Genomic DNA, 18121 nt, shown 5'->3' on the forward strand with positions numbered 1-18121 from the left:
CTAAAACTTGACTTAGTCCATTTGTAAGGATTTTGGAGAATACTTTATATACATTTGATAGCAAGCTAATCGGTCGGTAGTTACTAAGGTCCTTATGGTCTCTTTTTTTATGAAACAAAATATGTATAGCATTGCACCAGGATTCAGGAACGCTTTTTTGACGTAAGCACTGGGTGTTCAAATGAGACAATTTAATGTGAACTTCTTTCCCCGCATCTTTCAAAAGATATATCGATATTCCATCTTCCCCAGGTGCTTTTTCTCGTTTCATATGGTATGAGTCTTGAAGAAGTTGAAGAGTATAATTATTTATACAAGATGGTGAAGGTGACGAAAGATCATCATAATGAAATAAAAAAGGCATATTACAATTGGTTGGAAAATGTTTGGTATGATAAAATCCTGAGAAGCTGTCTACCTTTATTTTTGAAACGTAAAGTTTACAATCAATGCATTCTGCCAGAAATAATCTACGGGTGTGAGACTTGGAAACTGACGAAGGCAATGGAAACAAAGCTAAGGACTGCATAGAGAAGAATGGAGAGATCAGTGATGGGAATAACGCTGAGAGACCGAAAGAGAGCGAGTTGGGGGAGAGAGCAGACTAGAGTGAAAGAGAGGAAGTGGAATCGGTGAGGTAAGTTAATGCGAACGACAGATGAGCGATGGAGCAAGTGTGTTACTGATTGGACGCCGCTAGATAAGGGAGACCAGACAGAAGGTGGAGAGACGAGATAGAGAACTTTGCAGGAGTGACGTGGCAAAGGTTGACGCGATCGTGTGAATCATGGAATGCTATGAAAGAGGCCTTTGTTCAGCAGTGGACTCAGGATGGCTGATTATATATATATATATATATATATATATATATATATATATATATATATATATATATATATATATATATTTAAATATATATATTTCTTGCATACTTTTCAATACGAGGACTGTATAACTCGATCATTCTGATGTAGGAATGACGACTACTCGCCTCTCAAGACACCTTACTTGCCACCCTCAAGAAGGCTTTATCAAGAACCATTATCTACACGAACATGGGAACCCCCCGACGAGAGAACATCTGGTTAAAGGCATCATAGTACTGGACCAGGATGATGATGATGTCCGTCGTCTTTCCCTGTCCATATAAAAGATTTATTACCCTCGATTAACATCCAGAGTGGTGATCTCCTAACCCTCCCCTCCAGTAGAGACATTTTGTTACTCGCCCATGTATCGCCGCATGTATTTACAATTGTTTAGTTGTAATGAGCTTTCCTAGTGTTCCTTTTTATGTGTTTATAACCCTGTATCGAACTTATCTATTCAAATGAAAATGTAACAAGAGTTACGAAACGTTCTGTTAGTAAATCCTAGAATCTACTGTACTTTGTTCGTGTATATATATATATATATATATATATATATATATATATATATATATATATATATATATATACATACATATATATATATATATATATATATATACATATATACTGTATATACATGTACGTGCGCAAATAATAACTTCGAAAAATAGTCTTTCGGTAAGATATGCTTTAGAATGTTCGCTGGAAATCTTTAACAGAAGATATTATTAGTGTCTCATAATTTCTAATATAAGAACTATTTTCTTGTTAAATCATATACAGTACCTATGTGATGTAGTGGTTACATAACTATACTTTTGTTTCTTCCAGAATTGACGAGTCTGTCCTCATTTGTTCTTGTATTCGTAAGTATAATATCGAAAGTGATGTTAACAATGTAGCAACAAGAGGTTAATGGGTGTGGTCTTTCGATGCCAAACACACTAGTTCTGTACATGTTTTCAGTCTCAGTCCTTAATATGTGAATATGCATTAATATGTGAATATGCATTAATAATATCATAACCATATGAAAATACCATAAAAACATTATTTCCCGTTTTCTTCTACTCCCATGCAATCATTTCCAAACACATGAGATTTCTACATATACTCCAGAGTTTTCCTTAGCTTTTGACTCGTGCTTTCTCTTTATCATTCGCTCACTGATCGCGCTCTGCATGTATCCGTAGCATCCAACTTTGTCCAGATCAATTCTATTACCTTTTGTTCATTATTCTACGTTTCCACATCAACTCCTCATCCTCAAGATTCTCGATTCTTCTCAGTCTATACACATTCCTTAGATCAAAGTGGTCAACAAATAATTTGTCCCAAAAACAACGACACTCATTTTTCGCGAATTTTTGCATTCTAAATAAAAATATTCTATTAAAATTGTATCATACTTAGTTTTGTGTTCTAGTGCGCTCCTGTCAATTGATGTTATGTGCGGTTCATCATAGAAATCGGCTTTAGTATTGTGTTTTTGAGAAATTTTCGTCACTAGAGGAGGGTTTTCTATTCTGCAATGATGCTCAGCCTGTTATGAAGGATCTTGGTCAGGAATATCATACAATTGAGCGGCGCTTGACCCCTCTGTTCTTCTGGTTTATGCAGCTAACATGAAGGGAAAAAAATGAGAATAGGAAGAGTCTGTTGCAAAAATTTAAGTATGAGAAATTTGAATAGAACATCTGAGGTGACCTAAAGGTTGGGGCACTTTCACTTGGAAGTATGCTACATTAGGTTTTGTTGCTTCTTCTGTCATTGGGACAGTCGGGATGAAAAAAAGAATAATTATATAGAGAAATTGTGGCCAAAACGATCACTGGTTCTAGAAGAGAAGAATGTCATTAGTAATACATTTGTTTATCCTGAGAAATTCTATCTGCCTCATTTACATATCAAGCTGGTGTTCATGAAGAATTTCGCCAAGGTATGGATAAAACTGCCAGGGGGATTCACGTATTTGAGAAATAAATTTCCTAAAGTAAATGACGCAAAAATCAAGGAGGGTATTTTTGTAGGATCACAAAGCAGGGAACTGATGCGAGATCAAAAGTTCGACAAAGTGCCTACAGATGTTGAAAAAGCTGCATGCTCTCATTAAGGAAAGTTTGCCAAGTTTGCAAAATTAAGCCATAGACCTGTAGATCAGATGTGGGAAATATTTCAAAATACACTAAGATGATTCATACTTGCATCCCGTTTAAGGACAGACGCCCCCCAAATCAGGCTCGCCCAAAATGGCTTGATTAAGAAACTGAAAAAAGTATTGCTAAAAAGATGCAGGCTTATAAAAAATACAAGTGCCTGGGTGCGCCTAATGACTATCAAAGTTATGTAATAATACAGAGAGATTTAAAAAAGACAACAACGAAAAACAAAAACGACAATATGAAATGAATATCACTGATAAATACAAAGAGAATCCCAAAGAATTCTATAGTTACATTAGAGATAAAATGGTTATTAGGAATCACATTGGCCCACTATCATCTGCTGAATATTCAAATGAAGGAATGTGTGATATTTTAAACAATTATTTTAGCTCAGTATTCGTAAACGAAACACCTCAAAGTGAACTCCAAATTGAAACCTGTGAAAAGTCTATGGTGGACTTACTACGGTAAATATAACAAAAGAAATAAGTAAAAGTGTATAGAAAAACTCAAAGTTAATAAAACACCAGGGGCTGACGGTTGGCATCCAAGAATCTTAAAGGAAATGAAAAATTAGATTGTTGTTTCATTATCAATTATTTTCAAGAAATCCATCATATCCGGAGATGTTCCAAGAGAATGGAAGCTAGCTAACGTTACTCCCATATTCAAAAAGAAGTGACAAAAATAAACCAAATAACTACAGGCCTATAAGCTTGACTTCAATCTTAGGAAAAATTATGGAAACTATTATCAAAGATGCTATCGAACATCCATTTAGAAAGTAACTGTTTGATAAATGACAGTCATCATGGATTCAGACGGAAACGTTCTTACGTGACTAATTTAATCGAATTCTACAACAGTTATTTCGAATTATGGCAAAAAACACAATATAGTTTTAATATATCCAGACTTTGCAAAAGCTTTTGATACCGTTCCCCATGAAAGACTACTTAATAAATTAGCTTCACACAGAATAAGTGGTAGCCTATTAAGTTGGACTTGTAATTGGTTGAATGATCGAAAACAGAGTTGTTCCAAATGGCAAAACTTCTAGATGGAAAAATGTTACGAGTGGAGTTCCTCAGGGTTCCGTTCTTGGGCCACTTCTATTTATAGACCACGGACTGAAATTTATTGTCTCCAAATTTGCTGGTGATACAAAAATGTGCGGAATGGCAAATGATCACTTAAACCAGTTAGATATTCAAGAATATTTAGATAAACTACAACATTGGTCTGAAAAGTGGTTAATGAAATTTAACACAAGTGAATGCAAGGTTATGCACGTGCCTAACGCTCATCCCTATGATAAGAATTTCTGGGCGAAGTAACCCGAAGGTGCATATATCGGGCCACTTTCAACATCGCTAAATTTGCTTGCCTGGGTAGAAGCCCACATTTGTGGTAGTCATATCATCGCAGAAATAGTATCACCATAAGTGACAAGCCCGGCAAAAGGTTCCACAAGGACATTTTGAACATGGAAACTCGGTGCCGAGGAAAGTGGATCCTTTCTATGTTAGTTGATTACTGATGGACACTTATAACAAACGTACCAGAAGCCAAATATAACCGAACATTCAATGTTACTATGTTTTAAAGGTCAATATATTAGTAATATCATCCTGATATGTTAATTAAAGACGTACAGTTATTACAAAATTATACTATGACATCACATCAAAAATATGCCTGATATATAAATTCTGAAAGTATATTTGAATTATGCATGAGAAACACTTTTAATTCACCTACATCAGTTTTGGGGACAAAAAGCAAATTTCATTTTGTTGATCAGTGTAATCAACCGTTTTGATTTCTTCCAAGCACAGTACCTCTGACACAAAAGCACTAGCCAAACCAAACTTTCATCCAATTTCATTCCGTTTATATTTCCCTTCCGCTTCTCCACGGTAATTTTCTCCCCTCTGTCGCCTCATGTTCACCTTCCTCTTTCGCTTCCACATCCGTTCTCACAGCCACTCCTAGATACTAAAATACTTTTATCTTTCTCATTTTTTCTATAGAAATACCTAGTTGATATTCTCAATTTTTTTTATTCTCAGAGACATTTTTTGATCGGCAGGCTCTTATTACTTGTTGCTTTCTCATCCTTGAAGAGACCTGTTCAGCAGTCTTAAGTTACTTATCTGAAACACCTTTTACATAGTCTCCAGTTGTCGACTCCAACCTGAACCTCCTGGAGGGCAACTACCTCATCATAACCAAGGTCTATATAGAGGAGGTCTATTCATGTACACTTCTGCTGGCATACTCCTGCACAATTTTCTGACTGGACTTAGCACTCACCTGCCCCCCTCCCCCCATTAGCCTGAAACATGTTGATTGAACAGATGACGATTGAGGGCTGTTCAGCATGGCGTCATTAGGTTCATCCATAGGTCTCTCATTTTCTGGTGTCTTGTATATTATGATTATTCGTGAAAATGCTAAAAAAACAAAAAAACAAAACAAAAACAAAACAAGTAAACTCTCCCTATTTGTTTTTTTATGTTCATGGGAATTATATTTACCAGTTTCCATTTGGAAGAGGTTTTATTTACTTTGTTGTTCAATATTATGATCGGGTGGTGGAATGGCTCTACGCATTCCTGCCTTTGGTCTGTCCGCCCCATTCGTTGACTATTACCCACACACTTATTACCATTATGATTACCTCTCTCATTGTATCGTGAGCTTTCTCATTTCTGTCACTATTTTTTTTCCATTTCTTCCTTCTGATTCCTTTCCGATGCAAAAATTGCGTGAATCTTTACTGAGTATATTCACACACCCTTTTAAGAGGAGTGGCCAAGTCAAAGCACACAACCAACCCCTTAGTCACTCCTCCCATCTTCCCACTTCGTGGATGAAGGGCTATCCCTTAAGCCCTGTTCACACTAGCGGCTTGAACCTCACGGAAACCGCGGCGGTACCGCATAGTCAAGGAAAACTGCGCGGTTGTGTGCGAACGCCTCCATTGACTTACAGTGTAACTGAACCGCGGCGTTTGAAACCGGTTGTGTGATTATGCCGACGGCTTTGAATGGGGTAGAGACTTGGAATTTAAGAAAGGCAGAGAAGAAAAATTTAAATGTGTTTGAGATGAAATGTCTGAGCAGTATCGTAGGGGTTATTGGGTTGGATAAAGTGATAAACAAGGAGGTGAAGAGGAGAGCGAGATTGGATGAGGAGATGACAGATGGGGGCTGATGAAAGATTACTGGGATGGTTTGGACGAATGGAAAGAATTAGTGAAGAAATATTAGTAAAGGAGGTGTGGAAGTCAGATGTGGAGGAAGTGAATTTGAGGAGACGACCGAGGATGAGTTGGATGGGTGGGGTAAAGGGGGCGTTGAGCAAGAGATGAATGTCTGTTACTGAAGGAAGGGAGAAGGCAGGAAATAGCGATGAGTGGAAAGTGACTGTGTATAGATGATACTGTAATGCAAGGAAGGGAGGGGCAGGAATATAGGGGTGCTTATGTGTGAATGATATTTTGACACAGCCAGAAAGGATTTCTCCCCGTCTTCTCTTTTTCTGCATGAGGGGACGGAGAGGGGAAATCGCCGAAGAAGTGAAGCGGCCTTGCTGTGAATCTACTGTCTTTTGCTGCATTGCTTCTGACCCAGGACAATGGGTGGGACACAGGGATGACCCATTATCCATGAGGAGCTAAGATGAGAGGGAGGAAAGGGTGGAGGATGGGAGTAGGCACATGGTTTTGACTTGGTTATCTCCCATATACGGGGGAAAATTCTTGGTATACACACACACACACACGTATGTATATATATATATATATATATATATATATATATATATATACATATATATATATATATATATATATATATATATATACATATTATCAAACACAATGCACTTTAATTCTAAGCCATATAGGCGGATGCAGATATTGTACCACGTTACAATTTCTGCATGCGCCTATATGGCTTAGAATGAAAGTGCATTGTGGTTGATAAAAATGTATCTCTGATTAATGGGACCCATTCAGTGTTGTACATATATATATATATATATATATATATATATATATATATATATATATATATATATATATATATATATATATATATATATATATAAGTCTCCATTAAAACAATGGTGCAAAGATCAGGGATCTTATGAGGGGATGTCCGTGGTGCTCCGTGGGGTACTAGGATGACCATTTGTCCACCTAGGGAAGCTAGAGCCACGGAGGTTGTACCTCCCTTTACATTTATGGTTGGAGCCTTCTCTCGAATATGGAGGGACTCCAGGATCTCTAAACGATGAAAGTCGTGTGCGGAGTCAACGATTTTTGTGTTCTCTACCAGGATATTTCTAGTAAGGGAGGAGTTGTGCTTTTCCAAAAAATGCTTCCTAGGGGCACCAGCTTCTAGATGGTACTTTAGTCTTTTGGAGAGAGAAGTCGTCGTCATTCCTATATAAGACATAGGATGAAGCTTGCAGTCTTTGTGCGGGCAGATGAATTCATAGACAACATTACTCCTCCGTAGTGGGTTGTGGTTACGAGTTATTTCTCAGGATGATGTTGGACGTTTTGAAATTCTTATAATAAATCCGAAGCTCCAGTTTCTCTCCAGGGTCGGAAGGTTGTACACAGCGTTCAACATTTTTTCTGGATTCTTCCGTCCGTTCGGTAAGCCGTACTTATGAAAGATCTGTAATTGAGAACAATCATGGGGCGTTTAATGGGAGGGACGGTGTCATGATTTAGGCAGTTCTCCATTTTTCGTCGGATGACTTCTTGCACGTCCTTATTGGGGAATCCATTGTTAAACAAGACTTGCTGCAAGCGTTGAAGCTCTTGATCTAAAAGAGGCCATGTAGAGCAGTGCGTGAATGCCCTGTTCACGTATGAACGTATGACGCTTTTCTTGTAGGCTGCGGGGCATTCTCCATCCGCATTTAAACATCTACCTTCGCACGTGCCTTTAACGTATACAGTGGTGGTAAATCTACTTACGTCGGGTTTTATTGAGATGTCTAAAAAGGGCAAAGAACCATCAGCATGGTGTTCACCGTGAAGTTGAGACGAGTTATAAGCGAACGTCTCACATAGTTTTTGTAGATGCGTCTAGTTTCTTGCTTCAACGAATATATCGTCCACATATCTATCACAGAAGTGTGAGCGAATTACAGGATCAGAGAGAACTCGTCTTTTCACTAAACCCATGGAGAAGTTGGCGAAAAGGACCCCGAGAGGGGACCCCATCGCCACACCATCTACCTGTCTATACAACTTACCGTCCGGTCCGCGGAACGGGGATTCTTCTAGGAGTTTACGAAGCAAAGTTTCCGGAATGTCCAGGGGAACGTGATAGGAGTGATAAACCTCATCTAAGATGAAGTTTATGGTCTTAATCACGGGGACATTAGTAACGAGGCTCTCTGCATATAACGACGCAATAAGACCTATAGGGGCTTTGTTGTGAAGAAGATAAATAAATTCTTTAGGGGACTTCGGCAACCAGAAACGAGGCACATATGGGATAAGAAGTTCGTGGAGTTTCTTGGCCAAACCATACATCGGGGTGGGGATTTGGCTGATAATTAGTCTAAGGGGGTTGTGAGGCTTGTGCTGGACTCGCATTGGATCGCTGAATTGGCGGTCGAGAATGGTACCACTGCACCGTCGAATATTATGTGTATGTGAGACAGAAAGAGGGGGTGAGAGAAAGAGAGCATAGTGGTATGAATATTCCATCTTTAATCTTATCAGAATGCATTATTTCAATACAGAGCTAGCGACACTCCATCTTTTGGTACAATATTTTTTCCATTGTCCAGGTGCTTGCAGATGCCACTAATATTGTCACTGAGACCTTCGATCGAGCTACCTCTTCTAAAGACATCCTTCCCGTCATCCTAAGCAAAGTAGGCGATGATGGAGGACCCGAGGAATTCTACTCTTCTGCGTCCTTTGTCCAGACTTTCCGAACACCCCCGATACAACCCGTCCCATCTATAATAAACTCGAGTGAATTTGCTAAAGAAGGATACAGCCCTACAAGTGCAGACTTTCATGAGCCCTCTGGTTTCAGGAATGAATATCCATCGGGAACATTCTCTGACCAACAAGATTTACATACAAGAGAGTTAATTTCTTATACAAATGGAGAAAATTACCCATCATCTGAAACGAGAACAATAAAAAACGGTTATACTTCTCATGAACAAGCACAATATTATCATTCATCTAGAGCACCTCAACATGATCAGTCATTCATTCAGTCTGAACAAAGTCGGCGGTTAGATTTTGATACACAGCATTATACACCTCAACAAATCCAACAATATGATTACGATCAGTTTAACCAAAATCAAGAATCAAGTCATACCCAGTCATCAGATAAGTTTTATCAAGATCAGCAATCAAACTACGATCACTCAAGTCAACAGCAGCCTTACTATTCCTACAGTTCGAATTATGACCCATATACTACAAGGCAACGTCAACAGTTTCAGCGGTCATATCATAATGACAACTCATATCAATCCCGTGGACCGAATAATGAGCATGCTTCCGAAGGAGATCATCAGCTGGATCAAGACCAAGCAACACCCTCAGATTCGTCAGTGAATCAGTCACATGAGGGAGATAAACCTGTCCAGACTTCAGCAGAAGATCAGTCTTTAATAGATACTAATGTAAGCGACCAAAGTTCAACCCCTTCAGCCCAAGAAGAAAACAACTCGACTCAGGTAAAAATCAAATCAAACCGACGTGGACTTTTGGGTCGTATTAATCAGAGACGGAAAGCTATTAAAAAATCAAATTCCACTAAAGGTTCAAATCGATCACATGATTCTAGTCCAGCGCGTGACGACAAGAAAGTTTCCGACAAAAGAGACAACGACAAAGAAGCCAATCCATCCGATACCCCACCTGAACGAGAGACATTACAACCATCAAAAGAACAGCTCCCGTCTCTCCAACAACAAACTCCTCAGTCCGCAGATTTAAAGAATGGTGATTCTTCTCTACAAAACACAACCGAAGACCCTCAGGTCGTTGATCAAGAACCTACACTCAAGCCCTCGCAACAAGACCAAGAAACACCAGATCAGCAAATCGAGGAAAGTTCTTTAGAGGACAGTCCTGTCAGACCTCAAAGGCGTCGTAACCAGGGAGCGCGAATGCGGAAAATCCGTGGTAAACGGCGACGCCTTCGCCCTGGAGCTCCTCAAAAGGTCAGAAATGGAAGCAGAGTCGTGGTTAGGGCCCGATCACCCCTTAGAGCCCGAAATGGCTTAAAAGGACAACAGTTGATTAATGACTCACAAAGTCAAGATGCCCAAAGGAACAGTGGCCAAGATGGAGATCAGAGAATCGAACAGCACACTGATCAGGATACCATTGAACTAGGCTCCACAGTTACCAGTACTGAAATATCTTCTGAAAAGAGAGGTTCTGCTAGTGTCATTCAAAAAAGTCATGAACAAGTAACAGTTTCCTCAAAAAGTACGAGAACAAAGAACTTCAGACAAAACCGCCCATTTGTACGTCCAAAAGTCGATCAAAACAGAGGGGAGGACAACGCTGATAAGGATCAAAACAAGTCTGCACCTTTATCCTCTTCAACTGAAGCGGCAGATTCAAAACAGTCTGCAAATATTAGCTCTGGGCTCGGCCTTGACGAGGCAGAGAATGAATCTGAAACGCGACCCCAACTTCCACATCAACTGAGGAAGAACCATCTACTACAGTCTAAACCCAGCACGCCCACTCACCAAGCTGACACTCATTACGACAACGATCACATTGGCGATGATTCCAGAGGAGCAAACTCAAACGATAAAGATACTAAGATTATTCAATTATCAGCCAACTCTGAAGATAAGAGTAATGATGAACAGTTTTCAATTAGTGATACACACATCAATGGGGATCTGCAAAGGCACATAGTGGCAAAAGATTTTGGCATATTGCAGCATAGCCAACAGGCAATCCACCCACTAAACCCTACCCCCCGCGGGAACAATCTTAATCCTGAAATTGCAGCAGGAAATCAAGCTTCCAACAGGAACGTCGCTCCACCTAAAGATTACCAAAGAGATATTTTTGCAAATGATAGTGAAAACGCTCATAAATCTAGTCCAACGAGATCTACTGACTTTAGTAGTAGGCCACAGGACACTTTTCCTCGGGACCAAAGGCTGAAAAATCATGAAGCTACTGAAGTTAAGACTACGAGCCAAACTTTAAATCAAAATGGTAGTCATCAGCCAAACAAGCAACAAGACCCTTTCAGTTATGCTGGAAACAGAAGGGTTTCCGACCCTACTGATCAAGCTACGTTCGTCAACACTCAGCTAGAGGGTTATACCCAGGATCAGTTAGGGAGACACGACGTGATAAGTGACCCCCGAATTCAATACACCAACCAAAACGGTGCCTCTCCACGAGACCATAGAACACAAGCCCCAGTGAGGGAAACTACAAAAGATATGACAGATCTTCCGCACCAAACTACATTCAGTAATACCCAGCAGCGAAATCATTTACAGAATCAACGCACTATTGCTCAGACTACGGAGGCAACGGCTAGGAATCAATTCTCATACCAAAATCCCATTTCCCCGCTTAACCAAAGGCAAGGCTCCATTCCAAAAATCAACAATGAGTCTCTTTCTAGAGCCACATTTGGGAAAAGTTCGCGGAGGCAGCGTCTCCGAAAGCAAAGAGTCAGGAGTGGTCAAACTACCCAAGATGCTACTAGAAATCGATCTTTGCATAGAAACATTAACCCCGGGCCGAACCGACAAATACAAAACTCCTTTAGTGAAAGTAAACCCGTACATGCATCAAGTCCTTCAGAACATATAAACACAGACTACACAGAAGGGAGCCACTCCCAACCTCAAAGAGAGAAACACGATTACTCTGCTTTAGTTACGTCAAGAAATCGACCATCTCGTCCTTCACACCAAAATGTCGCTTTCGAAGTAAACCATCGAAGGCAAATCTCCTCCAGAAATTCAATAAATACAGATGCATCTAGTGACAACTATCAGGTAAAAACCTTCCAAAACCAATTAGAGCCAAGAAACCAAGCTTCTTACAGAAATGAAAGACCTCAGTCAAACCAGCATCAACAAAACGCCTTTAGTCACAGAAACAACGAACGTAGTTCTAGCTCTGACCATTACACCACCATTGGCAACAGCCGAGGCCGTCTTCGGAATCCAAGTCGAAGAAAAGAACAGAATGTGAGAATCACGACCGGAAGACATCCATACCAAAATGTTTATGCCGATCCAAATAATTATGAGCACAGTTCCCTCAATAACAATGAAAGCGAACAAATCCCAAGTCCTTCCCATATCACCAATACGTACCAAAGGGAGCAAGCAATTACTTCTACAGTCTCGCACGGATCCGTTGATCAGTATGGCAATCACAATTACAAATCTTCAAGGAAACATATACAACCAGACTCTTCACATTCGCTTGCAGCAGTTAGCAGCGATTTTCAGTCCCATCTCGATGCAAAAAGCAGAGATGTCAAACCCGAAAAACCCACGAATGCCCATGGACTTCCTGCTTTCACAACAGATCTACAACCCGAAAGCTTAAGTCCCACTAATTCTTTCCAGTCTTCTTTTGATACTCAGACATACTACGATAGGTCTACTCAAAGGAGAACTTCATCGCAACAACTGAGAGGATCTAATGCTCAGAGTCCTATAAGAAAAAAATCCAGAGAGGAAACCTTGGAAGCAGATTCCATATCGCCTCTTCAAAGGAACACAAATAGAAAAAGTACCTCAATCTCACGCCACAACCAAGGCTTTCCTCCTGCTCGAGAAACTAGTCACTTCGCGTTCATAACTGAGAACACCTCCCCTTCTGATCCCCACTCCGGTGTGGACGAGGAGTATTTCGCAGAAATCGTGGACAGCCCTATCTTCTCACAAGCCAGTCACGACTACCTCGAGTGGAAGATCGCTGCGTTTAAACGGCCGAAAACGAACGAATTTCCAGGTCTCACAGACATCCCGTATACAGGTAGGTTTGTTCAAATTCATACATATCCTACTAGTAAATGCCATACAAACAGCAGGACATATTAAAGTTTTTTGTTTGACACACACAAGTCTTCGGTCACCTGTTATCATACTTCATATCTGGTTCTCTTATTCTTCTACCCGTTACGTCCCTGCTATTCGACAGGAGTCTTGCCAACGAAATTAATTTGAAGATAAATAAGAGTATTTTAGACACAAGATGTTGTCATTATTGGCAAATAGTCTGAGAGAACCATGCAATTGTGACTTTTTTGCCATACTTTTTGTTACAAGTGTCACCTATTGAGTGAACAATATTGTTCCCGAGTTTGTAGTATTCAAAAACACTATTCCCAACCCAGTTTGCATTGTTGTAGCCTCATCCTGTGTCTCCCGTAACTAAAGTCCTGACTCTTTTGCTTTCTTTTACCTCACAACTCCACCGCCTCCTCTTCGCCTTCCCGGTCCGGCTTGGGTGCAGGTTTCACCTGCTCTGGGAAGAACCCCGGCTACTACGCTGACACCGACGATCGAGCCAAATGTCAAAGTTTCCATTTCTGTGCTCAAGATGGACGACGGATCAGTTACCTGTGCCCTGAAGGTATGTGGATGACTGAATGAATAAACATACAAACAATTATTTTAATTCGTTCATTAATTCATTCATCAATCAATGATGATGACAATGGTAATAACAATGATGATAATGAATATACAAATAAGGAACAAATAAAACGCAAATAAACAAACTCATATATATATATATATATATATATATATATATATATGCAGAAAAACTACTAGAAAAATAACAGAAACGAGACCGAAAGCTTTCGTCTATTCAGAAGCAATGCAGCAAGAAACAGCACATCCACAGCGAGGCAGCTTCATTCACTCATACTCACTCACTCCCAACTCCCTCCCCCCTCTCTTCCATACATCATAGTATCATTCATATACACAACCATTCTCCACTCACTCCTATCTTCTGTCTTTCCCTTTCCTTCCTCAACAGGCATTCCCCTCTTTCCCAATGCCCCTTTTACCCCATCCATCCATCTCATCTTTGGTCGCCCCCTCATGTTCACGCCATTCATCTCTGCCTTCGACACCTCTTTTACTAATCGTTCTTCACTCATTCTTTCCATGTGTCCAAACCATCCCAATATTTTTTCATCAACTCTATCTCCCAAGGCCCTTTCCACCCCCGCCATCCTGCTCACCTTGTTTCTCATTCTATCCAGCCTAGTAACCCCTACCATACTTCTCAGGCATCTCATCTCAAACACATTTAGATTCTTCCTCTTTTATGTTCCATGTTTCTGACCAATCCAGTGCTGTTGGCACAATCACCCCTTCATACAATTTCTTCTTAGCATCCATTCCCAAATGTCTATTTCTCATTATACCATATATATATATGAGAAATTCGCTAGTGAACAGCGACATCATTCAGATAATTTTTATTACCGTCACGCAGAGGATTCGAACCTGCTGTTCAAGGTACCAAGAGGCCCCATGACTGCCGCCTTACACTGCTCGACCTCTGATGCTTAAAATCGTATGAACTCAGAACACTACTGGTTCTCGAGAGTGAGAAGGTCGCTAACTGCGGCCCTAATTCTCTTTTCCCCATACGACCAAGCACACTCGTGGGAGGGGCAAGGACCGGAACGAATCCCTTTCACGCTTCTCCCTTTCACACTTCTCCCACGAGTGTGCTTGATCGTATTGTGAAAAGAGAATTAAGGCCGCAATTAGCAACCTTCTCACTCTCGAGAACCAGTAATGTTCTGAGTTCATACGATTTTAAGCATCAGTGGTCGAGCGGTGTAAGGCGGCAGTCATGGGGCCTCTTGGCGCCTTGAGCAGCAGGTTCGAATCCTCTGCGCGACGGTCATAAAAATTATCTGATTGATGTCGCTGTTCACCAGCGAATTTCTCATATGGTTACAATGGCGAGAAGCGTGAAAGGGATTCGTTCCGGTCCTTACCCCTCCCACTAGTGTGCTTGGACGTATTGTGAAAAGAGAATAGGGCCACAATTAGCGACCTTCTCAATCTCGAGAACCAGTAGTGTTCTGAGTTCATACGATTTTAAGCATCAGTGGTCGAGTGGTGTAGGGCGGCAGTCATGGGGCCTCTTGGCGCCTTGAGAGGCAGGTTCGAGTCCTCTGCGTGACGGTCATAAAAATTATCTAGTATATATATATATATATATATATATATATATATATATATATATATATCTATATATATATATATATATATTGTGACCTAATCTAACAACCAGCCATCGCAGTAGAACCTTCAGTGGGAAATTAATTTGGAGTATTATGGGTTGGCTGGGGAGCCAAATCGGTGGAAAATAGGACAAACTCATTCTTAGCCGTTTTTTCACCCCGCTAACCTCTCTTCCATTGTCCCGTATTCTGCTTTGACTGTGAAAGTTTTATGCACTCAATATTTCGGAGCTTTTCGTGACCTCTCCCTTCCACTTCCATCTTACAGTACAGTCATGGGCAGATGTCCAAAAACACACTCTTTGGTTAGAGTAGATCCTAAATACTATTGCATTCATACAATTCAAGAAAGTTTAAAGAATGTGTAAAACAACTACTGCATGTATTTCAAAATGCTAAACAGAGGAAGTCATGTCTATTTAGATCGAATATGTCGGATAATTCTTTCCATGCGGATATCTACACTGATTTCGAATATTTCGAATCTCTTCCTATTGCATCTTAGGCGATGTTATGTCTCTCACGTTGTGGCCACTACCACCTCCTTATTGAAGGAAAAGTGCCTTTTGATATATATATTATGTAGGTTGTTCATACATTCAATGTGGCATGATGCTTTTGATGTTTTTTTGACAGTGTGTCAAATATTAGGTAGTATTTAGGTTAAAGTAGGATGATTTAGGCTGGTGAATGCAGGGGTTCTCAAGTTGGGGACGGGATCTTCAATCGAGGGAGGAACTTACTTATAAAGAATTTTATTATCATTGCGATTATACAACCTTATTCTTCCAGGAACTGCCTTCAACCAGCGTCTGAATGTGTGCGATCACGTCTTCCGAGTTCGATGCACCAGTTCGCAGACATACCACCATATGAACGAACGCCTCTATGGTCACAACTACCAAATAGAACTTGGCGACTTCACGACAGCCTTCAGAGACTTCGGAAAGAAACTCAGTCCTTAAGACAGGGCGGTTATTAGGAGAAAATGGAGAGAATACGAGGTGGTTTATGTAAACAAAAATTGGACAAAAAGGAGACAAAATGAAATAAAGACAGGAATATAGCTATTCTTAATTTGTTCATGAGGGATAACGATTATGAAATTTGAAACTGTAAAACAAGACATGAATCTAACATGATTTTTTTCGGACAAAATTTAATTATATTGCCGTGGATATTGGTATACATGGTTAAAGGTATTTTGTAGACATTTACAGAAATAATTGTTTTATGAAAATTAGTGACTTTACACAAGATATATATATATATATATATATATATATATATATATATATATATATAAAATAAGTCACTCTAAGTCCACTGCTGAATATAGGCCTCCTTCATAGTATTCCATGATTCACACGACCGCGGCATCCTCTGCCATGTCACTCCTGCAAACTCCTCGATCTCGTCTCTCCAAATTCTGTCTGGCCTCCCTCTTCCACGCTTCCCATCTCACGGCGTCCACTCAGTAACACACTTGCTCCATCGCTCATCAGTCGTTCGCACTAACTTACCTGCCCAATTCCACTTCCTCTCTTTTACAGCCTCCACAATATCTTTCACTCTAGTCTGCTCTCTCATCCAACTTGCTCTCTTTAGGTCTCTCAGCGTTATTCCCATCATTGACCTCTCTATTCTCTCCTGTGCAGTCTTTAACTTTGTCTCCATCACCTTCGTCAGTTTCCAAGACTCACACCCGTAGATTATTACTGGTAGAATGCATTGATTGTAAACTTTACGTTTCAAACATAAAGGTAAAGAGCCTATCAGGATTTTATTATATATATACCAAACACTTTCCAACCAATTGTAATGTGTCTTTTTATTTCATTATCACGATCTTTCGTCACTTTTACCATCTGGACCTAAATAATTATACTCTTCAAGTTCTTCAAGACTCTCACCATCAATTATAATCCCTTCACTTTGAACTTTCGTGTTAAATATTACTTTATTTTTACTCTTATTCATTTTTAAACCTACTTTAAGACTTTCCTTGTTCAGGTCACTCAGCATATCTTGCAAATCTTCTGCTCTTTCTGAAATAAGAATAATGTCATCCGCAAATCTTAGGTGGTTCAAATATTCCCAACCCAACCTTCTGAAAATATCTTCTAAACAAGGTGTAAATAACTTGGGTGAAATTGTATCGCTTTGCCGTACTCCTTTCTCGATCTTAATCTTTTTTGTATATTCTAAAACTCTTACGATCTGCTCGTTTGTTCCCTGCTTGCGTATTGAGTTTAGTATTACTATATATATATATATATATATATATATATATATATATATATATATATATATATATATATATATATAAGCACACACACACGCACTGGCGCGCGCACACACACACACACACACACACACACACACACACACACACACACACACACACACACACACACACATATATATACATATCTACTTATATATATATATATATATACATATACATATATATATATACATATATATATATATATACATATCCATATATATATACATATATATATATATATGTATATATATAATATATATATATATATATATATATATACATTTATATATATACTGTGTAGATACATATATATATATATATATATATATATATGTATATGCATATATACATATATATATATATACTGTGTAGATACATATATATATACACATATATATATATATACATACATATATATATATATATATATATATATACAGACATGACAGAATTGAATAGACACCAAGAAAAATGCATTTCTGCTCTTATTTAATGCTTAATGTTATT

General features: G+C 39.3%; 1 protein-coding gene across 1 annotated transcript in view; it reads left to right on the top strand.

The window, feature by feature from the left end:
* Positions 1-17099, top strand: part of LOC143035354 (uncharacterized) — a 21000-nt gene extending 3901 nt beyond the window's left edge. Inside the window, exons 2-5 of the mRNA XM_076202346.1 lie at positions 1704-1738; positions 8861-13082; positions 13563-13682; positions 16117-17099. Of these exons, the coding sequence (XP_076058461.1) occupies positions 1704-1738; positions 8861-13082; positions 13563-13682; positions 16117-16289 (4550 nt within the window). The 3' untranslated portion in view covers positions 16290-17099. The remainder of the gene's footprint in view (positions 1-1703; positions 1739-8860; positions 13083-13562; positions 13683-16116) is intronic.
* Positions 17100-18121: the final 1022 nt, after the last annotated feature.

Source organism: Oratosquilla oratoria, chromosome 18 (assembly GCF_046742065.1).
Source record: "Oratosquilla oratoria isolate Oo_2021 chromosome 18, ASM4674206v1, whole genome shotgun sequence".
Classification (NCBI taxonomy): domain Eukaryota; kingdom Metazoa; phylum Arthropoda; class Malacostraca; order Stomatopoda; family Squillidae; genus Oratosquilla; species Oratosquilla oratoria.